This window comes from Elephas maximus, chromosome 22, assembly GCF_024166365.1.
Source record: "Elephas maximus indicus isolate mEleMax1 chromosome 22, mEleMax1 primary haplotype, whole genome shotgun sequence".
NCBI lineage: Eukaryota > Metazoa > Chordata > Mammalia > Proboscidea > Elephantidae > Elephas > Elephas maximus.
In genome coordinates, this window is record NC_064840.1 from 25,114,250 (window position 1) to 25,136,650 (window position 22,401).

Consider the following 22,401-nt stretch of genomic DNA (forward strand, 5'->3'; position numbering starts at 1 on the left):
CTTCCATTCAGGCTGCTGAGCTGCCCCCACCTCCTAGGCCTCCAGGGCAGGCATCCAGGGCTTTGTCTGACTGGCCTGGGCCAGGGTGGGATGGGGGTTCTGTGGGTGCTGTGGGTGCTAGGCTTCCTGGGGGTGGCTCTGGGGGGCTCTTCTGCTCTCTGCTGGGACAGCACCTCCTGCCATTTGGCTGGGCCTGTGCCCGGTGGCCCCCTGGAGTTTCTGAGCTTCCTGGGCAAGGATGCCCAGGGACTGGCCCTGTTCCATATCCGCTGGGATGGGCGTGGAAGGCTGCAGATGTGTAGCCGTCAGGACGAGCCCAAGCTCACCGCAACCTTCCGCACCCTCTGTGTTCATGAGACCACCCGGGGCGCCTTCACCCACACCCCTGGGCCTGAGCTGCAGAGAGCCCTGAACACCATTCAGAGTCAATGGGAGGCCTGCCAAGGGTCTGCGGAACAGCCAGCAGCAGAGGCCAGGAAGAAGCGAGCAGCCGGGCAGAGTGGAGCATCTGGTGGGGGATACCACCGGGCCAGGAGAGGCTGGACCATGCCTGGCACGCTGTGGTGTGGCGTTGGGGACTCTGCCAGCAACTCCTCAGAGCTGGGTGAGCCATGGGGTCCTAGGTGGGGAGGAAGTGCAGGCTTTAGCACTGGCTCCCCACTCTGCCAGGCTGTGTGTCCTTGGGGGAGTGACTTAAATATTCTCAGCCTCAATTTCCTTATCTGTAACGTGGGCATAACAATGAGTCACATCATGGGATACTTAAATGAGGTCATGGATGGGGCAGGTCCTGCTCGTACCTGGGAGTCTTCATTAATCACCATCCCGAGGGAAGGGCCAGGTTGGGGTGCATGCAGGGTCTGCTAAGCCAAAAAGCCACTGCCCGAGAGCAGGCTTTGTGGGCCTCCATCCTGCCCCCAGCAGGGGGTTCAAATCCCAGCTCAGCACATGCAAGGTGGGTAAGTCACTTCTCCCCTCTGAACCTCAGTTTTATCACCTGTAGAATGGAGCTGATACCTCCTCGAAGGCTGCTGTGAGCCTGAATATGGGCAGTGCTTAGTAAATGGTGCTATTGCTCAGATGGTGATACTTAGTGCCTTTTTTTCTACCCTTGGCACAGCTGCCTGTGCATATGCACAGTGGACTGGGGGAAGAGGGCTTGGCACCTGAGTTGGAGCAGATTGGCATCCTGTCAATGCCTCAACATGTCAGCAAGAAACGCTGCACCCTGACTGCCATTCCATTACATGCACACTCATAACTTCAGCGTTTTATTGAGCGTGAGCTTGGGGACTCTGGAGGCAGACTCCAGTTATCCTGAGGAAGACCTTCCTGTGTGCTCTTCGGGTGGGCTCCCAGTATCTGCACCTTCCTACCAGGGCTGTGACCTTAGTGCTCCCTTCAAGCTTTGCAATTGTGAGAGTGCTGCAGAGGGAGAGTGATAGGCCTGAGGCTACCAGGTCATCTGTGCCAGGACTAGGGCAAGAACCAGGCCCTGCCTTCTTGATACCAGGTGGGTGTTGCTGGTGTGTGGTACCCAGGACTCTCCTGAGCTGCTACCTGCTTCCCCTCCCTGCAGGGGTCTTCCAGGGCCCCGATCTCTGCTGCCGAGAACACGACCGCTGCCCACAAAACATCTCACCCTTCCAGTATAAGTATGGCATCAGAAACTACCGCTTCCATACCATCTCCCACTGCGACTGTGATGTCAGGTGGGCAGCGGGCAGGGAGGGCCGGGGGGCTCAGGGGTGGGTGGAGTTCACCCAGTTCCTAGGTGCAGACTCTGGAATTTCAGAGACTCCTTAAGGATGAGTCAGTCTAGACCCCAATGAGCAGGTAGGAAAGCTGAGGCCTGAGAAAAGGGACTCTTGGCCCCCAAACCCCTGGCTGATGGTGTCAGAATGGGCCAGGGGTGAAGCCAGGTGGCCCTCTGTGGTCTGGGGACCTGAATGCTAGCTCTTGGCAGGTTCCAGCAATGCTTGTGGAACCAGCGTGACTCCATCTCAGACATCGTGGGTGTGGCTTTCTTCAAAGTGCTAGAGATCCCCTGCTTTGTGCTGCAGCATCAGGAGGCGTGTGTGGCGTGGTACTGGTGGGGTGGGTATGTGACTGCTCCCCTTGAGCCCCTTCCAAGCCAGCGGGGGAGCCCAGGCTCCAAGCCTGGGGAGGGAGGCCATCTGTCTGTCTGTTCTTTAGGGAATGTGCCTTGTCCTGCCTGCCCAGGACACAGACCCTTCCTGGTACCTCCCACAGCCCAGTGGGACTGGCAGAGCCTGGGCTCCACGGAGATGACCCCAGGGGCTTCTGGGAAAGGGAATTCCAGCTCACCAACTGTACCAACTGCCATCCTCCAGGTGTAGGATGTATGGTTCAGTGCCCCTTGCCCGTCTCCAGCCCAGGATCCTCTACAACGCCCCCCTAACTCCCAGTCCAGTCCCCACCAAGCCCCAACGCAAGCAGCACTCTAGGAAGTGGCCACCACAGCTGGAAGGGCCCAACCACCTCAGTAAAGTCAGAGTTACGGCTCTCTGGGTCCCCCGTCCACGCCTCCAGGGGACATGGGATGGCCTAAAACCGGAAGGTGAGCTCAGGGCCTAGCCCAACTAGGCCTGTGAACCTGCAGTTTCCTTACCCCCACTGAGCTGAGCCGCACTTTCTCACCTGCGCTATGGGTGCAATCACCTTCCCCGGATGCTTGGTGGCTGAATGATACCTCAGTTTGGGGACACAGGAACAAGTGCTGGTGTAGCCCTTCTCTGCTGGGAAGGACCCCTATTTTTGGGGGCTCCTGGTGTGAGGGGTGTCCCTGCTCTGTGTGTGGGGAGCCGTGTGTCACTTCCTTTTTTGCTCTGAACTCTTCTCAGGGTCCCCCCAACTCTCCCATCACATCAAATCTATACACAGCCAGAGGGATTTTCATAAACCACAAACCTGGCCATGTCACCCCCTGCTGTCCCTGCCACAGCTCCCTTTTCCCTCAGCTGGCGACATCCCAATACCCTCAGGCCCTGGCCCTGCAGACCCTGCCCTGGAGTAGACAGACACTCCAGGTTCACAAACTTCAAAAGTCGAATACTCTTGCCCACATATGGGCCTTTGGCAGTGCTGTTCTGCCTGGTGTGCTCGCACCTTCCCAACTCAGCCTCAGCCTAGCAGCCTCTGCCTCCCTAAAGACTTTCCTGACCCCCTCAGCACTCTTGCCCCCGTGGCTCATTCCCACCTGGACAGCCCTTGAAGGTGTAGGGGGAATGAGCTGGAGGGGAACTGTGTTTGAGCAGGAGCATGGATGCTGGGGTGGCTCCTGGGTGGTAGCTGCGGTGACGGGGAAACTGAGGCACTGGGCTCCCCTCACCACTGCATCTGCCCTCAGGCGCTCGCCATGCCTGCCGCAGCTTCCGCCGCCTAGACCAGTGTGAGCACCAGATTAGGCACCAGGAGACCAAGTTCCAGCTTCTCAACAGCGCCCACATGCCCCTCTTCCACTGCAACTGCACACGCCGGTGAGGCCACTTAGACTGTGGGGGCAGGTCCCTGCTGCCAGGCACTGGGACAGGACCCCTGGCTGGCGAGGTCCTGCCCGGCCTGAGCCTACCTCTGCCCTCAGCCTGGTACACTTCCTGAGACTCCACAGCCCACCTGCAGGCACCAAGGTGCTTTGGGAGCTTCTGGGCCAGACCTGCTTCAAGCTGGCCCCTCCGCGGGCCTGTGCTGAGGGCAAAAGGTGAGTGATGGCAGGGGCAGGGGGCATAGGAGGCCTATACCCTCTTTGTGCACCTAGACGAGGAGGTACAGGAGGGGTCCAGTGGCCTCTGAGCTCATCGTCATTACCCTCCTCCCGCCAACTTCGCTGCCCAGGTCCAGCTGGAGATCTATAGTCGCCCCGTGGGTGGCATCTCAGCTCTGTCATTTCCCTCCTGTGTGACCTTGCCAAGTTGATTGACTTTTCTGAATCTCCACCTCCTTATCTGTGAAATGGCTGCAGGAGCCAAGGAGATGATGTGTGTGACCCACTTAGCCCGGGGCCTGTCTGCCTGCTTAACTCTTAATCCTAATTTACAATCTCATTTGATTCTGATCCTCAAAGTCAACCCCTGTGACTTTTCCCATTTCACAGGGGAGGAATCTGAGGCCAACTGGCCCAGGGTCCCACAACCAGCTAATCAGTACAGAACCCAGGTTTTGGGTCCCAGCCCAGGGTTTATTCTGCCCCCTCCTTGGCGTAACCCTCCCTAACCCACTTTGCTGTGGCCCTAGCCCCACCCTTACTCTCTCTAGGCCTCGGTCTCCCTGTCTGCAAAGTATGGTGGGATCCTTGCCAGCCCTGTCCACCTGCACCACTCTTCTCTCCCCACAGCTGTCCTGGAGGCCCTAGGGCCATCAAGGTGTCAGCTCGACACTTGCAGTGGCTTCAGCAGAGGCGACTCCAGCTCTGGGGTGCAGGTACAGACGAGAGGCAGGCATGGCCTTCAGAACCCACAGGGGCCCCCATGACATTCTACAACCAGTGCCTGTGGCTGACCCAGGCAGCCCGGAGCCCCAGTGGGCAGCAGAAATCCTGAAGCCAGTGACTTCAGTTCTGGCTCTACCAGGCACCAGCCTAGACCTTTTTTTTTGCCAGGCCCTGAGGGCCTTAGCCCCCTCCATGGGTTAGAGTGAAGCATGACAAGGGCTTCTGTGGACAGCCAGAGTCTGGGAGTGGAGGAACCCATGGCCCAAGTGCTGGCCCAGGTCTCCTGCTGCTCTGGGTAACCTTGGACTGGTGACACAACCCCTCTGCCCAGATGTGGTATTTAGTTGGCTCACTCTGAGGCCCTGGGCTTGGTCTGTGCCAGGGAATTTCACGTCCAGACGGGATGGGGAGCGGGTAACTTATTGCAGCTGCCCAGGAGGTGCTGGGAGATATGCTCATGATGCAAAATCAATTCGTGTCTCACAGGCCTGTCCAGAGGATCCCAGCACCTGGCTGCTGCAGGGTTGCCTGGGCAGCAGGTGAGGGGTGAGGGATGTCAGAGAAGTGCCTATGTCTGAATCCAGGACAGAGGCACTGGGGTGGGGCCTCCCAACTCCCCTTCACCCTAGGGACCCCTTAACAGTTGTTGTATCTCTCCCGGCCCAGCTCTAGACCATTCTTTCTACCCTAAATCTAAATTCATTTCTCCCGTGCCCTTGAGAAAGGAACATCCCTCTGCCCCCCATCGCCTACTCTGAGCCTTAGTTTCCTCCTCTGAAAAGGGGGTGGTAAACGGGAGCTAACTCATAGGGTCGTTGAGGATTAAGTGAACCAGTACATGTCAAGTGCTTGGCACCTAGGAAACATTCCCTCCCTCCAATGCACAGCCAAACAGCACTTAGGTGTAATCTTAAGAGGCTTACAGATCCTCTTGGAGGCCTCAGTTTCCTCACCTGTGAAATAGGTCTAAGAATGGCACTGAACCCACAGGGTGGTGGTGCAGATTAAAGGAGATGGTGCTTGTAATATAAACTTTAGTTCTCTTATTCCCTTGCCTCTTAAATCCCTTCATCTGACTTAACCATCCCCACCCCTACCCTGCTAACAAGTTAGGGAAGAGCCGGGAGTGACGTTGGAGAATATAATTCCTAATGACAACAGAATGGGACATCTGTCACAGCTCCCCCTCATCCCAGATCAGGGGCCAGGACAGGGTTTTGCTGATTGTCACAGTTGAGATGTGGGAGCTGAGTTTTGGGGGACCCCAGTTGACCACCCCATGTGCAGATTGAGCCAGGGCAGCAGTGGGAGGGAGGCAGGTAGGTTTGCAGAAGATTGGGGCAGAGTGGGCAGGTGAGTCCTCACTCTGCTCCTCAGGGTCCCAGGCCCCCCTCTTCCAGCCCCTGCCGGCCCTGGGGGCTGGGAGGCAGACTGTTGGGGGCTGGGGCCTCCAGATCAGGCCCCCAAGAGCCACTGCCACCACTGCCGCCTGAGTCTACGGTCTCCAGACGCAAGGCGGGCAGCAGGCCCAGGCTTCGAGGCACAGCTGGTGGGAAGGCCCAGGGGCCAGGCAGCCTGGAAGGCCCCTCTTCACTACTGCCTTGGCTGCCACTATCACTGGCCCTGTCAGGAGCCACCCGGGGCAGACGGCGACTCTGAGGCGAGGGGCTACGGCTGGCACCACGGCGTTCCTGGGATGAGGGCCGGAGGGCAAGACCAGGGAAGCGGGCCAGGCCCGGGCTGCGGCTGCGGTGCCGCTTGGACTTGCCAGGGCTGGGGCTGCGTGACTTGGGTGCGAGCAGCTCCAGGGTGCTGTCGTCCTCATCTTCTGAGCTGGCCCCTGAGCTGTCTGTGCTGCTGCTGGCCAACTCCGAGGTAGGCAGCGAGATCTGGGGGGGAACTGTGGTTACTGGAGTACCCCAATCCTTAACCGAATTCTAGGGCCTCTTGAAACTCCCCTATTATGGGTTGAATTGTGTTCTCCCAAAATATGTGTTTTAAATCCTAACTTCTGTGCCTGTGGTTATAATCCCATTTAGGAATGGGTTGTCTTTGTTATGTTAATGAGGCAGGATTAGTGTCCGGTGTATCTTAAATCAATCTCTTTTGAGATATAAAAGACCTTTCCCAAGCAATAAGAGCATAGATGGGGGAAAAGACATGCCAAGCTACATGAAGATCACCTAGGAGGAGAAGATCAAAAGAGACAAGGACCTTCCTCCAGAACCAACAGAGAGAGAAAGACTTCCCCTAGAGCCAGCACCCTGCATTCTGACTCGAGAAAATGAATTTGTTTGTTAAAGTCACCCATTCGTGGTTCTTCTGTTATGGCAGCACTAGATAACGAAGGCAGAATTTGGTACCAAGAATGGGGTGCTGCCCTAACAGATACATAAAATGTGGAAGCAGTTTGGAATTGGTAATGGATAGAAGCTGGAAGAGTTTTTTTTTTTAATAGTAAAAGCCTACATTGCCTGGAAGAGACTGTTACTAGAATTATGGATGTCAAAGGGAATTCTGGTGAGGCCTCAGAAGGAAGTGAGAGCTATAGAGAAAGTCTACCATCTTAGAATACATATGATGCTAGGAACAGAATGTTGCTAGAAATGTGAATGTTAAATGTGCTTTTGGTGACACTTTAAAAGAAAATGACGAACATGTGATTGGACAATGGAAGAAGGGTGGTGCTTTTTATTGACTGGCAAAGAACTTGTCTGAATTATGTTCAAATGTTTGGTGGAAGGTAGAATTTGTAAGTGATGAACTTGGATATTTGGCTGAGGAGATTTCTAACGAAGATCTTAAAGGAGCTGCATGGTTTCTCCTTGCTTCTCATAGTGACATGCAAGAGGAAAAAGATGGGCTTAAAAATGAGCAGTGCAAAACAAAAACAAAACGGAAAGATATGGAAAATTCTGTTGTATAAACTAAGGACATGCGTCTCAGAATTTTCACCAAGGGCAACTTTCATTAAAGAGATTAAGCCTATGACTAATGGATTTAATCAGCTACCACAGCAGAAAACCCATGACCTTATACTGAGGGGAACAGAGAAAGAATTAAAGGAGAGAGCACTGTCTGTCTCTTAGAATTCCATCTGCAGAAAACCAGACAAAGGAGCTACATCTGTTGTCCAAGAAAAGAACCATCCCTGGAGCAGCTCGGCAATCAGCAGAACTGTCGGAAGGAACACAGGAAGCAGAGTTGTTTGGGTTTCAAAGGCTGGGGCTATGGCCTCTGGTGTTTCAAAGGGTGGTGCCACAGTCTCCTGGATCTCAAAGGGTGTGGCCACAGACTCCAGGGTTTCAAAGAGTCGGATCTTTACCAACTCAGTTCCGGAGTGTGGGGCTGCCATTAAGGTGTACCAGTGGGATGAGGCTACCGCCCAAAGCAGAGGGCGTAGGGCTGCCATACCCAAGGGGCAGAAGAATGGGACCTGCCAGTACAGAGGGGGTAGGGTCACCACTCACATTGGCTAGGAGAATGGGGCCACTCAAAGCCAAGGGAGCAGAGTTGCTGTCTCAGTGGGCCTGGAAGACAAAGCTGAAGCCTAGGGCTGAGGGCATGGTCAACACCCAGAGTCTGGAGGGCAAGGCCATCGCCCAGATAGTCTCAGAAAACAGAGGATTAATTTCAAACCTTGAGAGCTAATATAAATTGTTTTGCTGGGTTTTGGGCTTAACTTGATCCCCGTTATCCCTTCTTTCCCTCTGATCTCTCCCATTTGTAGGGAAATGTCTAGCTTGTGCCTATTTCACAATTGTACTTCAGAAACAGATAATCGTAGTCTAGATTTCACACGTTTACCGATGAAGAGGAATTTTGCCCTAGGATGGATTACACCTAAAGTCTCACCCATATTGGGTTTAGATGATTCAGAAGACGAGATTTTGGCCTTGGAGTGGATTTAAGACTTTTGGGATGATGCAATGGGGTGAATTTGTTTTGCATGTGGCAAGAACATGAATTTTAGGGGGCCAAAGGGTAGAATGTTATGGATTGAATTGTGTACCCCGAAAATAGGTAAATCCTAGCCCCTATACCTGTGGTTATAATCCCATTTGGGAATGGGTTTTCTTTGTTATGTTAATGAGACAGTATTAGTATAGGGTATGTCTTAAATCAATCTCTTTTGAAGTATGAAAGAGATTAAACAAGCACCAGAGTAGAGATGGAGAGAGATGCCAAGCCATATGAAGATGACCCAGGAGCAGAAGCTCAAAAGAGACAAGGAGCTTCCTCCAGAGCCATTAGAGACAGCCTTCCCCTAGAGCCAGCGCCCTGAGTTCTGACTTCTAGCCTCCTAAACTGTGAGAAAATAAATTTCTGTCTGTTAAAGCCACCCACTGTGGTATTTCTGTTATAGCAGTACTAGATAACTAAGACATCCTCCATCCCTCCCCTTGGCAGACTCAGGGAGGTCAGGTTGTGGAATTTAAACAGGGTCTCTACTTACCTGGAAGGGTTCAGTGACACCGATGAGCATGCTATGGTTGTGACTGTAATAGCCTAGGATGAAGTCTCCATGGCCCTTGGGCAGTGACTCCTCACTGAATGTCACCTGGTGGGTCCAGGGTGTTCGCTCAGGTTGGGGTCCTAAAATCAGCCTCAGGGGGCCCCCAAGCCAAGCTCTGAGCCCCTAAAGGCAATGGGGACTCCTCCTCTCCTCCCTCCCCTAAGTACCTGGTAGACATGCCTGTCCACATCTTCATGTTTGGCCCACACATAAGCCACGTAGTCCTTGCAGTGGCGGAAACCCACCTGGGGCAAGAGGATTGAGGGTTGTGACCCCAACGCCTCCCTCCGGGTGTGGCATCAAACTCTGGACAAACCAGTAACCCCACCTTGGTGTCCCTTCCTGCCCTGAAGGGCTGACCGCCCCTGCCCTTCTCACCCGGTACAAGCCGATCCAGTCCCAGGAACTGCGGGCGAATACCGTTTCCATGCGGTACCTGACCACAGCCTGCTCCGGCCGCACCCACTCATCTGCCACCTCCAACCGCACCAGAGGCATGTCGTCCCTGAAGGCAAACTGCCCAGGCAAGGCAGAGGCAGGGGCAACATCAGGGGAAACGCTGTGGTACCCCACACACCTAGGGCTTTGGGTCTCAGAGTCAGCACAGAGGAATTGAGCCACTGGGAAACTGAGGCAGAGCCAGTCTGGGATACATGCCAGTTTCCCTGCCTCCTAGCCCAGGCTCCCTGCTCACAGCCTCCTTAGGGAGTAAGAACACAGCTTTAGGTTTGGCCCTGGCTCTGCCACTGACAGGCTGTGTGGTACTAGGAGAGTTCCTCAACCTCTCTGAACGCCAAGGCCCTTGTCTATGAACTGGATGCTCTTATTTAACTCTTGAGGTGTTCTGTAGATTCAATGAGATACCACTTTTAAAGCATCCCATAAACTTTCCAGAACACAGTAGGTGCTCAGTAAATGGTTTGCCTATATGCCAGCAAGGGAGACAGGTAAAGTCCCACGATGCACTGGGTATTATGGGGTAAGAGCTCTGGATGGAGACCGGAGCCCTCAGTCACTTCCAGGCTATGCCACTAACTTGCTGTGTGACTTCGGATAAGTCCCTGGTCATTCTGAGACTTAGTTTCCCCATCTGTACTGAGGCCATTAGCTATTGCCTAGTCATCACAAGGAGAAATTATGAGTAACCTCCTCCCATCCCAGGCTGACCAGGGGTCACCTGTGTAGGTGGGGTTGTCCAGGGTGGCGAGTGGCCAGAGTATTGGCTCTACCTCTGTCCCTGAAGGAAGGGCTCAGGTAGCATCAGCCTCAGATCTTTGTCTGCTTCCCTCTTTGTCTGGTTTCAGGTTTCCCTCTCTCCCTCCTTAGCTTCTCAGACAACTGCTCTAGAGGAAACCAGCATGTTCTCTCCTTGGCCCCAGGGTGGGTCCTCAGAAATGCCCTCTAAAGCCTTGTAGGGTTAAAGCCCCCACTGAAGCTCATTCTAACTGTGTTGCTTTGAGCAATGAAGTTAAGCTATGTGAGCCTCTGTTCCCGTTACCAGTAAAATGGGGAGAGGAACTGGGGCATCTAAGGGCCTACTGAGGCACTTAAAGGAAGGACAGTGCCCTACACAGGGTCTGGCATGTGGTAGGTGCTCAACAGATGACATTTCTAGAGGCCCCTGGATGTGGAGGGGAGGACAGGGTAGAGTCCCTAAAAGGAGTAGTTTCCAAGGTGAGGTCCCTGATGGAGGGTTAAACTTCATGTCCAAGCCCTTTACCAAAGGTCACAGGAGGCCAGGTGTGGGCAGATTTCCATTCCCTGCTCAGGACACTGCCAATCTCCCACTGACTGACCACATGACAAAGTTACCAGGGAAAACACTCTCTGGCCTGCAGGGCTCCCCTTATCAGATCAAAAGAATCAGCATAGAGTTAGGTTTCAGGGCTGCAGAGATGGGACCTACTCCATTCTGTCACTGAGCTTGTGTATTGCCTGGGGCATGGGCCTACCCTTTCTCTCAAGGGGCCTGTTTCCCCACAGAAAAGCAGGTCTCTCAGGTCTGGTTCTGACATTCTAAGATCTCTCCCTTTTTACTCTGGCAACCAGGGACCTCAACTCTACTAAATAAAATGCTAAACTATAGTAATACTAGAGTTTGGAGCTCTGGTGGCACAGTGGTTAAGTATTTGGCTGATAACCAAAAGGTTGACAATTTGAATGCACCAGCCACTAACTGGAAACCCTATGGGGCAGTTCTACTCTCATCTATACAGTCACTACGAATAGGAATAGACTTAACAGCAACGGGTTTTTTTTTTTTTTTACTGAGATTTTAGTTTTTTGGTTTGTTTGTTTTGAATATCCTTACTCCTCCTCTCCATCACTCTTATTAAAAAAACAAAAAACCCAAACCCATTGCCATCGTCATTCCAACACAGAGTGACCATACATGACAGAGTAGAACTGCCCTATAGGGTTTCCAAGGCTGTAACTCTTTATGGAAGCACACTGTCACAACTTTCTCCTGCAGAGCAGCTGGTGGGTTCGAACCGCCAATCTTTCAGTTAGCAACTAAGCGCTTAACCACTGTGTCGCCAGGGCTCCTTCATCACTCTTACAGTGCCTGGCATGTGGTAAATACTCAGTAGTGAATGAATGCATGCTACACAGAATTTGAGTATACATTTTGATATCACTCATTTTATGACATACATGAATTTTAACATGAGATGCCCTAAGTATTTCTCGGAAAAAGTGAGATACAGAAGACCAGTGGAAATAGTTGTTGTTCTTAGGTGCTGTCAGGTCGCTTCTGACTCATAGTGACCCCATGTGACAGAGCTGAACTGCCCATAGAGTTTTCCTGGCTGTAATCTTTACGAAAGTGTATCTCCAGGTCTTTCTCCTGCACAGCGGCTGGGTGGGTTTAAACCACCAACCTTTCGGTTAGCAGCCGAGCTTAACTATTTGCATCACCAGGACTATGGACTCTGAAATCAGACTGGCCTGAGTTCAAGTCCTAACTTTTTCTCTTACTAGCTGTATAACCCTGGGCAAATGGTGTTGTGTCTCTCAGCCTCAGTTTCTTCATCTGAAAATGGAGATCATAACCCTGCTTCCACTCTGCTACAATGAATGGATACTGCTGGGGGCAGGTGAAAGGGTTTACAGGTGGGCAGTGGGATGCTGAGTTAGGCCTGAGGATGTCAGGAGGGGCAGATGAAGCCAGAACTCACCTGCACTACAAACTGGGCAGCGACGGGCTTGTGGTCACTGACCGTGTACTCCATATGGCTGCGGTAGCTGTGTTGGGTCACCTGGAGCCTGTGACTCTCCCGTCCTGAGGGACTGGGACCCCCACCTGGAGCCTTGACTTTCCACAGGATACGGTCTGTCCAGGCTGGCTTCCGCTTCTTGGCACTGCAGTGGGTGGGGGTAGCCTGAGTTTCAGGGCCTAGGGGTCAAGGCACAGCTCCCAGCCTCGCCCGCCTCCTGTCCCTCTTCCCAAGACTCCTTCTCCAAAAAGATGTCAGCCCACATCCTCACCCCACCCAACTGCTGAGCTCACCTGGTATCATATTTGTTGGTACCCACGTCAAACTTGAAGGTGGGTGCAAAGTTGAGGGGTCCCTCCTGGAAGCCTTTCAGGATGGGCCAGGTGTTCTTGGCCATGTTGAGCTGTTAGCGTCCAGGACGGAAGAATTGGACAATAGCCCGGGCAGGTCCCTTCAACTTCTAGAGCCCAACCCCGAGAGGTGGCAGGGCAGGGCAGGAGAGGGCAAAGACCATAACCGAGGGTACAGGTGTGCCCTGGGGCATGCCGTGTATGCTTAGGGATTTGGGGGTACGGGTGGATCCCACACCTGGTCCTTCTCCCAGAGCTGGTGGAGCTGGTTGCTGTCGATGGCAAACTTGACAAAGTGCAAGTCATAGCTCTCAATGCGAAAGTTCAGGTCCCCGAACCAGAACACGAGGCTATTGGGTGGTGGGTGTCAGCGGGGTCCATGAAGTGGAAGGGCGCAATCCAGATTCCTTCCTGGACCCCTTCCAATCCCATCCATTTCGGGGGCGGGGGCTGGAGGGGCGGGCGCCTCCCAGCTTTGCCATGGATGGGTGAGGGGTTCCAGAACCTCCAGCCTTCCAAATAGCATCACAGGGGAGGGTCTAGAGGAAAGCGAGGCCCCGCCTCTCAGCGAGGCCTTGTCCCTCGCTCAGCGAGGCTCCACTCTACTAGCCCATCAAACTCTTATCTGTGTTATTCCTAGACGTAGTTTGGGCCACCCACCCCGATGGGTCCCGCCTTTTCCCACAAACCTCGCCCAGACCAGTTCTACCGGTTCCTAGTTGCGAGTTTGCTGAGAGACTCTCCTCTGAGGCCCCACCCATCCCCCGCTAGCCACGCCCCAGCTCCCTTTGGTCCCGCCCCAGCCCATACTCGTGGTCCAGAATGCCGTGCGCGCCGGGTCCCGGGAACTGCTGGAGGCTGAGGATGGTCTGGAAGTTGTCTTTGCGCTGCTCCGCCTTGTCCATGTGTGCCGGCAGGTGGCAGTTGAGGAAGCAGAGCATGTGCCCAAAGGCTGCCAGGCGCACGCTTACTCCACCTTTGTTGCCCTAGGTGCAACCAAGCAGGGGTGGGCGGGTCGGAGACGGGACCTAGGCAAGGACGTGGGGCACTGGGTAGGGGGTGGAGGGGCGCAGAGAGGGGTGGGCCCTAGGAAAGGGGGCGGGACACTGGAGAGAAACGGCTCCCGAAAGGGGCGGGACCTATGGAAATTGAGTGGCTTATGGGGCGGGGTTTGGAGAGAGGCGGGCCAAGGGGGGAGGGGGAGAGCCTAGGGAGGATTCCCCGTCGGGGGACAGGAGTAATCCCTGGCCCTCTTTGGGCCCTGTGCCCTCCTTGGCCGCGCTCACCCAGTAGCCGCCCAGGCCGGTGCGCGTGCAGTCGGTCTGCACATCCCGCAGGAAGGGCAGGTGGTAGTACTTGGAGAACAGCAGCAGGATGACGCCCTGCATCCTCACACTGCTCACCTGCAGTGGGAGGCGACGTGGCTGGGGAGTGGGACACACTCCCCCGGCCCGCCCCCGCCTTCTCCCTGGGCCGTAAGTAAGATCTGCTCCTCCATTCTCCCATTTCACTGACCCGGCGCCAGAGACCCGCGGGCCCTACAGTTAGTCAAGGCGGAGGCGGGGCCGTGAGTCCAGCGGGGTCTCCGCAGGTCCGGGGGCTGAAGGGGCGTTACCAGCACGAAGTTGAAGGGCCCCAGCGCGTCCATAAAGAGCTCGCTCCACTGGTCGGTGAAGAGCGCGTCTTTGAGCCTCTTGTTGATCATGGAGTTCACTTCCTGCAGCCTGGGATGGGGGGTGTCTGGTTGGGGGACACCCTAAAAGACCCTCCCACGAGTGGGGACCTGAGGGGTCCACATCCATTCCCCCCTTACCCTATGGCAATCATGTCGGCGCCGTCGCTGTCATCGCCGCCGCCCAGGTGGAGGAGGGAGGTGACATCGTCGGGGGGCATGGCAGTGCCCACGTTCCACGTGACCACAGTGATCCTGGGGGCGGGGCCACAGGAGGGGTTACTGCTGGGCATCACTCCACTCACCCTCAACCCCCCTTCCTCAGGGCTCTCTTTGGGGAAGTAAACTGAGGGAGGTGTGCAGGGGCCCACTATCCCACCTTCTGAGCTCTCCCTGGGGAGGTCTCTCAGAGTGCTGTGTTTAGAGGGTCCCAGAGTGGGCCTAGCACCCCCAAGGACTCTTTCTCTGGGAGGCAAACTGAGGCAGAGTAGGGTGAGCTGCTCTGGAAGAGTGGCTAGTCTCAGAGCTCAAGCCCCCAACAACCTTTCTTGGGAGAAGGGCCCCCTCACCGGAAGCCAGGGTCATTCTTGCAGGTAGGCTGTGCTGACCAAGAAGAGGATGATGAGGTGGATGTAGGAGGGGAGGTGTTAACCGGGGCTGGGGCTTCTCGAGGCTGACGGCTGGGGCTCAGGCGCCCACCAGGCCCTGTACTCTGGGTGCCAGGCCTGGGGAGGGCCACCTCAGGGGCTATGGGAGCACAGGGGGAGCGGCTGGGGGAGCGGCTGGGAGACCGGGGTGGTTTGGGTAGAGTTGGGGGCACCGTCTGGGCCGTGGGACCCCCGGGTCTGAAGGTGGGGGACAGCAGTCCAAAGGAATGGGCGCCAGGCTCTGGAGGGCTGTGGCCCACATCCAGGGGCAGGGTCTGGGGTGGCCGTGGCCGTGGCAGGACAGTATCCTCAGGACTGTTGCGGGAGGCCTCAGGCCGGGCTCGGAAGGAGGGGGAGAACTGGGGGTCTGGAGGAGCTTGAGTTGAGGATGGGGAACACACAGAACCCGATGCCTGAGCTGAAGGTCGGAGGTGCCCCTCAGAAGAGGGGAGAGGTTTAGGGCCTGGGGCATCCCTCTGCCTAGCAGATGTCCATCCCACAGAGGCTGGGGCTGATGTCATGGATGCTAGAGCTGGGGTCAGTTCCTGAGAGGGTGATGGAATCAGACGAGGCACCAGGGAGGGGCTGGAGGGGGCCAGTGGGGGCTGCTCCTCAGAAGTCAGGGCCAAGCTCAGGCCTGAGACTGCCAGTGCTGGCTTGGGTTCCATGGAGGCAGGTGGCACCTGCTTCTGGTCCCTGGAAGCCAGAGTCAGACTAGGACCCAGGGTGGCTGGGGGAGACCTGGGTCCAGCTGAGGCAGACATCACCAGCTGCCCCAGGGAGGTCGGAGCCAGGACTGAGCCTGAGGTCTCTGGGGGAGTCTTTGGCCCAGCCGAGGCAGACATCACCAGCTGGCCCACAGATGTTGGAGCCAGTTTGGAGCTGCAGCAGGGAGGAGATGTTTTCTGTCCCCCAGGGGTAGACAATGGAGCCAGGATGGGTCGGGGAGATGCCAGAGTCAGCCTCAGTCCCTCTGAGGAAGGTGACATAGCTGCTTGTGGCCTCACAGGTGCCAGAGCCAACCTTGGTTCCGAGGGTACTGGGGCTGCATTCTCCTTTGCTGGGAGCTGCAAACTTGAGTCCACCTTGCAGAGGACAAGTCAAAGACTCAGGGTGACCCTGACCAGGGTATTGATCCCTGACTTCTATAGAGACCCAAGCAGACCCCATTTAGCTAACAAAGACACATCTTTGGAAGGAAGTTCTTCCTAGTATCGCACCTCAATCCACTCTGCTGCAGGTCAGCTCCTCTCTTAGAGGAGATAAGTCACAGAACCCTGTCCCCTCCCTCAAGTCTGAAACCCTGTTCACAGATGGGGAAACATCAGGCAGAGTGTGAGCCTGAACCTGAGGGCTCCCCTTGCCTTCCTGACCGGCACCAGTTTCCTGCCTACCCTGGAGTGTTGGGTGGCTGGAGCCGACTTCCCTGAACAACCCTCCTCTGCAGTCCCTGCTGCTCCCCAGCAGAGGGCTGATGACCTGCCACTCTAGGTCTGCCCACTCCGGGCACTCTGGGTCCAGCCTGTTAAATCTCCCTCCCTTTTTCAAAAGGCCCAGGAACCCTCAGGTCCCCCCAAACATCACAAACTCCTTGCCCACAGCCCTACCTGCCCTCACTCATCGCCAGAGCTCCATGCAGGTGCAAGAGCCTGGAGCTGAGACTGGCCCTGCAAATTCCAAGCCCGGCTTCTGTGCACCCTTAGGTAAACACCTCTCTACCCAGGTCCTCAGTTTCCCTGGCTGTAAAATGAGGGTGCTGAGTGAAGGGGCCCTAGCCACATCATATCCTAGGGAGTCTTGGTCTCATATTCTCTGCGTTGACGAGCCCAGCATTCACTAGGATTCCACTGAGTCCCGAGAAATAGTCCATCCTCACTGAGTGTGATTCTACCATTCTGAGCAAGTCCAGGCTTCTAAGTTGGTCCTGACATCACACCCCTCTGTGCCCAAAGTTGTGCCCTTTTACCCCTTCCCCTCTCCCCCACCTGTGAAGACAGGCAAGCAGGTATCCCCAAGCAGGTTGTGGGATGGGGGGTGAGAGGGGGTAGGGGGTGGGGGGAGCAGGGTCCTGCAAGGACCTCTCCTCCCTCCCTGTCTTTCTCCGGTTTCTGATGTCCCTCCATTCTGGAGACTGGATGAAGGTCCTTTGCCAGGGAGGGTGGAAGAAAGACTACATTCACTGGAGTGGCCCCTTCTCTGCCTTCAGAGACACAGTTCTGTCTGCATCCCATCCTGTGTCCTTCTCGGTTCGGAGAACCTGAAACTGCCTTTACCTCCGTCCTCAAACTCAGGTTTTTGAGGCAGCATTTAGGGCATCACACTTGGTTCCAAGTGTCCCACTGTGCAGTCCCCACACCGCCACCACCACCACACTGCCTCCAGCATTAACAACTTAGACGTCCCAGATGTCATAATTTTAGTCTTCAGGGACAAGTCTTTTCATTTTGAATTGGCTCAGAGAGGACAAGCAACTTGCCCAAGGTCACACAGCAAACCTGGAGCACAGCTGGGTCCCCTGCCACCCAGTCCAGGGCTCTTATGGGGGCTCCTGGAGATGGCTCACTCCATCTCTCTCTGGGCATCTGACACTACCCTACCAATCCCCAGGTTACCCTCTTTGTCCAGTCCTTGCTCTGTGGGCACAGGAGAATGCCAGCCCCTCAGCCAGGGGCACCAGGGTGGCTGCAGTGTGTGTGTGTAGGGGGGGTGTGGGCCCAGGGACTGGGAATGGGGGGACCTGGGTTTTAGGGGTCTTACCTTGGAGGGTGCCCCAGTTTGGGAAACCCCATGGGGCACCGGCAGAGGGCCTAGGCCACCCTGGGTCCCCGGCCTCCCGCTGCCGTTGCCGCTCTGGCCCTCCATGTCTGCAGCCCCCAGCAGCCGGGGCTCCCTTGGGCTCTGGCTCTAGCTCCCCCGCTCCCAGGAACCAGTGATGTCATCAGCCCCTTCAACCTGCTGAGAATTTAAAGGCACAGATGCCTGCTTTACAACCTGGAGGTGTCCAGGGCGAGGTGGCCTCCCCCCTGAGAATCCTTCAAGCAGGCTGCTGAAGCTAGAGCAGCCATGGGAGCGGGGGAGATGAGCACATAGGCCAGGCCCAGGTCCCAACTGTCAGCACGGGGGAGACCATCTGTCTGCCCCCACCCTTCCGCTGTCTGTCGGTAGGCCAGGCTTTGCTCCTGGGAGGGGCATTGACACACCTGAGGGTGAGGTAGGGACAGGTGGCTCAGAGGTCAGCACCCTTTTTGGGCCTCCAGGATACCTGAGTCCCCGCCCCGATCATGTGACCTTCCTGACTTCCTGCCTGCTCAGGGCTTGCCCTGGCCCCCACCCTTGCCCCATTTTCAGGCCTCGGTGCCTCTTCCACCTTCCCACCCCATCCTCCAGGCTTGGCTCTGTCCTTCCCAGCCAAGAGCCAGACACTCAGGCTCTAGCTACCGGAGCCCTTTTCCATCTCAACCTCAGCACTGGCCTCTCGTCTTCTCCAGACTCCTTGTTGCCTTTGGATGTCCCCAGCTGAGCCTGTTCCAGCCCAGCTCCTCTCAGCTTTCCTCTCTCCAGTGTTCACTAGCTGTGGTTTGGGAGGGGGATGTACAGGCCCAGAGAGGGAGCTGGACTTGCTCAAGGTCACCTAGAGACCTGAGGAGGTCTCCTGAGTCTCAGCAAGGAAAAGAAGCTCTTTCAGGGATCTAAGTCTAGCAAGAGCCAACTTGGGTATCTGGGGAAGGGAACTGGGGTGCAGAAGGGTCCAGCACTGGGGTAACACTGTCAGGCGGGTCAAAAACAAGCCAGGGACCTCTCTGGCCAAGACTCAGCGTAGGAACTGGTCCCCAACGGACCTCAGGGAGTGTTTGTCCAATGAATGAATGAATTATTGGAAAGAGTGCATGAGTGACTTAAGGGCCAGATTTAGCCAGGGATGACTGTGGGCCCTCTGCTTATTCCTCCTCCCTACTCCAAAAAAAAAAAAAATTTTTTTTTTTTTTTTACTCCCATTTCTATCTGCTAAGCAGTCCCTCTAGAATTGCTGGATTGCTTAGAGAGGAGTGATCCCAACCAGTTTAGGCAGAAAATGTCCAGGTTCCTGTACCCAGAGCTTCCTGGTAGCCAGCAGTTGCCTCTGTATCCTGACGTGTGGTCCTGTGTGGTCCCCTACATGAAGGTTATGTGGACACTCTCCTCTCCTGCATAGGTTTCTCCCCTCTGCTGGACTGTCTCTAGATCTGGTCAGGTGTTTGGGCCAGCATCTCCGTGAGACTGAAATTTACAGGGGCAGAGACCCAGACCATATCAGTGCCCTGGAGTAGGAAAAATTTGGACAGTGATGGGGGAGGTGATAACAGTGGTGGTGGTGGAGGTGTTTGTAGTACTGGAGATGATGTAGGTAACTGTTATGATGATGGAAGTGGTGGTCTGAGTGATGGTAGAGGTGATAGTGATGGCAAAGATGAAGGTGACAGTGATGGTTCAGATAAATAGAGGTGGTGGAGTGACAGTAATGGCAAAGGTGGAGGTCATGATGGTGTGGATGATGGTGACAGTGGAGGTGGTGGAGGTGATAACAAAGGTACAGATTACGGTGAGGGTGGAGGTGGTGGAATGAAGGGACAGTGGCAATAGTGATGATGGCGGTAGTAGAAGTGGAGGAGAAGAGGAAGGTAGAAGAGATGGTAGAGGTGTTTTGTTGATGGAAGAAGAAGTGGTAGTGGGATTGGAGGTGAATGTAATGGTGGTGGTGAGGGAAGAGGTGAGAGTGGGCATGGTGGTGCTGCTAAGGTCACCAGAGAAGGAACTTTTGAACTCACCCTGCACAGTGCTCTGAATCTTATTTTACAGATGAAGAAACTGAGGCCCCCAAGAATACCCAGCTTCTGATCCAATCCTGGAGTGGATGGAGAGCAGACCCAGGCCCCTGGGACCAGTCCTAAGGACCCACTAGGACCAGGACAGGGGATCAATACTTTTTGGGAGCCAGGCAAATGCCATGCAAATGAGTGTGCAGAGGGCCCCTCTGTCCTAGTAGACTGACCCAGAATTTCCTACCATACCCCTCCCTGAGCTCAGACCTTGCAGGAGACTTTGTTTCTGGTCCTGCAACTGACTTACTATATGACCTTGGGCAAGGCACTCAGATATAAGGGAGATAAAGAGAGGAGATGACTCCTTAGGTTGCTGTGAGAACTAAATAATACACATGAGACACTTAGCACAGAGTCTGGCACAGGCAAACTCTTGGTTCAGGCCACTGCTCTGTAGCTGCTTATCATCATCACTGTCATCACTATTATCTACTCCAACCTGCCCATTTGATAGATGGTGAGACTGGGACCTGCAGTGGTTGCCAGCCTAGAAGGAAAGGCAAGGGGCTCTGAGACCCAGGCTTGGCCTTGGCAGGGGAAGAGGTGGGGGAGGAGGTGGACCCTTGCTGAGAAGGGAGGGGGTAAGAGCTATATTTGAGCTCCTAGTGTGATGACTAAGGAGGTTGATAACAGGCTCTGGGGCTCAAGGCGGCAGGCTGGGGGCAGATGCCAGGGAGAGCCGCCCCCCTGGAGATGGCTGTCTCCGGAGTCCCTCCTGGCTCCCTTCCTTTCCTCACTCTGGGGTGGTAGGGAGAGGTGTGTGCTGAGGTGGAAGATACAGCTCCTTCAGGCCCCTCCTGGAAACTCTCAGCGCCACCCTTCAGGCTGTTTAGGGCAGGGAAGGGAGCTGTTTGGGACAGGGAAGGAAGAGAGGGAGCTGGTGGTTGACATGGATTATCTTAGTTACTCTCCATAGTAACCCTGTAAGTTTGGTAATAAGATCCCAGTGGACAGAGGAAGAAACTGAGGCCTGAGAATTACACAGCCAGTAGGCGACAGAACATGGGATTCCTAGGGAGGGAATGGGTAATTCTCCCCCACACCAAGGAGGCGACCACTGAACCCCTTCTTTGAAGGAGAGTTAGTGATGCCCAATGGAAAAGAGGAGAAATGCCCTGGGAAGAAGAGCGAGCAGCAGATGCAAAGGAATGGTCTGTGGAAGGTTCTGGCCACGAAGGGATGCACAATTAGAACGTGCGCCCACCTGACAGTTTTGCTCAGAGTGAATACACCATGAACAGGGAGAGGATTCTTTCTCCTTCCTCTTTTCTCCTTTTCTTCCAGCCCTGCCTCCCAGAGGTGACTGAGGATGGTACCAGCACAGAAGGGTCTTCTCCTTCCTTCTCTCCCCAGCCACCCTGACCCAAACCCACTGCAAGGGAGGTCATGCTGTGTGGCCCCTACCTGGGAAATGTCTCGAGGTATAGAGGGTGATACAGGATAACCGTGCGAAGGTGGAGGAGGTAAGCAGCAGGGAGGGCTTCCTAAGGAGGAGGGTTCAAGGCATAGAGGAGTACTCCTCTCAAGATGTCAATCCAGGGTTTGTTATTGGTAACAAGTGCCAGGTGTTATGTCACTGGCTCCTCATTCCCACCCTCTGGGGCCAAGCATCATCCTCACTCCTCGTTCTGCCAGGAAATGGGCTCAGGAGAAGGAGTGACTTTCCCAAGGTCACACAGCTGGGGCTGAGCTCAGGAATCCCTCCTCCCTCTCCTCAGCTCCCCCTCCTCCCAGGCAGCCGGGCACTGGCTGTCAGCTGCTCTGAAGTGAGCCGGCTATTTTTATTCTGGTGCGAGGGGATCTCGGGCAGCAGAGCCATGTAGGTTAGAAGGCTCTAGGACACCCAGCTTCAGCAGGAGGTTTACTGCAGGAACCAGTATGGTCTGCTAGGCTTGACTGGGCCTCTCATTTCTTGCAGGCAGACCTGCCCTGGGCTCCCATGACTCCAGAAATTTCTTTACCAGAGCTTGAAACATAGCATGGAGCTAGGCTAAGCCCTAATCATGGTCCTGATCCTAGATCCAGATTGAGCTGTTGTGGAGTGAATTATGTCCCCCACAAAAAATGTGTTATAAATCCTAACCTCCATGCCTACGGTTATAATCCCATTTGGGAATGGGTTGTCTTTGTTATGTTAATGGGCAGGATTAGTGTAGGGTATTTTTTTTTTTTTTTCCATAGTGACTCCATGTATGCAGAGTAGAACTGCTCCATAGGGTTTTTTTTTTTTTATATAACTTTTATTAAGCTTCAAGTGAACGTTTACAAATCCAATCAGTCTGTCACATATAAGTTTACATACATCTCACTCCCTACTCCCACTTGCTCTCCCCCTCTTGAGTCAGCCCTTTCAGTCTCTCCTTTCTTGACAATTTTGCCGGCTTCCCTCTCTCTCTATCCCCCCATCCCCCCTCCAGACAAGAGTTGCCAACACAATCTCAAATGTCCACCTGATATAATTAGCTCACTCTTCATCAGCGTCTCTCTCCCACCCACTGACCAGTCCCTTTCATGTCTGATGAGTTGTCTTCGGGGATGGTTCCTGTCCTGTGTCAACAGAAGGTCTGGGGAGCATGGCCGCCGGGATTCCTCTAGTCTCAGTCAGACCATTAAGTTTGGTCTTTTTATGAGAATTTGGGGTCTGCATCCCACTGATCTCCTGCTCCCTCAGGGGTCCTCTGCTGTGCTC

At 54.8% G+C, this 22,401-nt stretch overlaps 2 protein-coding genes across 3 annotated transcripts; one reads left to right on the forward strand and one right to left on the reverse strand.

Annotated features, from left to right (window-relative positions):
* The first annotated feature begins 90 nt into the window (after positions 1–90).
* PLA2G3 (phospholipase A2 group III) lies at positions 91–4,559 on the forward strand. Its single transcript, XM_049866213.1, has 7 exons — positions 91–604; positions 1,580–1,712; positions 1,967–2,101; positions 2,355–2,581; positions 3,371–3,500; positions 3,605–3,721; positions 4,355–4,559. The coding sequence occupies exons 1-7, from the start codon at positions 91–93 to the stop codon at positions 4,557–4,559; spliced, it is 1,461 nt and encodes a 486-aa protein (XP_049722170.1).
* On the reverse strand, positions 4,273–18,111 carry INPP5J (inositol polyphosphate-5-phosphatase J). 2 transcript variants are annotated; one of them, XM_049866197.1, is made up of 14 exons: positions 18,054–18,111; positions 17,611–17,808; positions 14,776–15,938; positions 14,348–14,461; positions 14,150–14,258; positions 13,821–13,937; positions 13,345–13,520; positions 12,773–12,884; positions 12,478–12,587; positions 12,146–12,329; positions 9,345–9,482; positions 9,134–9,211; positions 8,907–9,011; positions 4,273–6,339 (listed from the first exon to the last, which is right to left on the reverse strand). In XM_049866197.1, exons 2-14 carry the CDS (start codon positions 17,713–17,715, stop codon positions 5,824–5,826), a joined length of 3,027 nt encoding a protein of 1,008 aa, XP_049722154.1. In that variant the 5' UTR covers positions 17,716–17,808; positions 18,054–18,111; the 3' UTR covers positions 4,273–5,823. The 2 variants fall into 2 exon arrangements, with proteins under 2 accessions (XP_049722154.1, XP_049722155.1); XM_049866198.1 differs by lacking the exon at positions 14,776–15,938.
* Between the last annotated feature and the right edge of the window lie 4,290 nt (positions 18,112–22,401).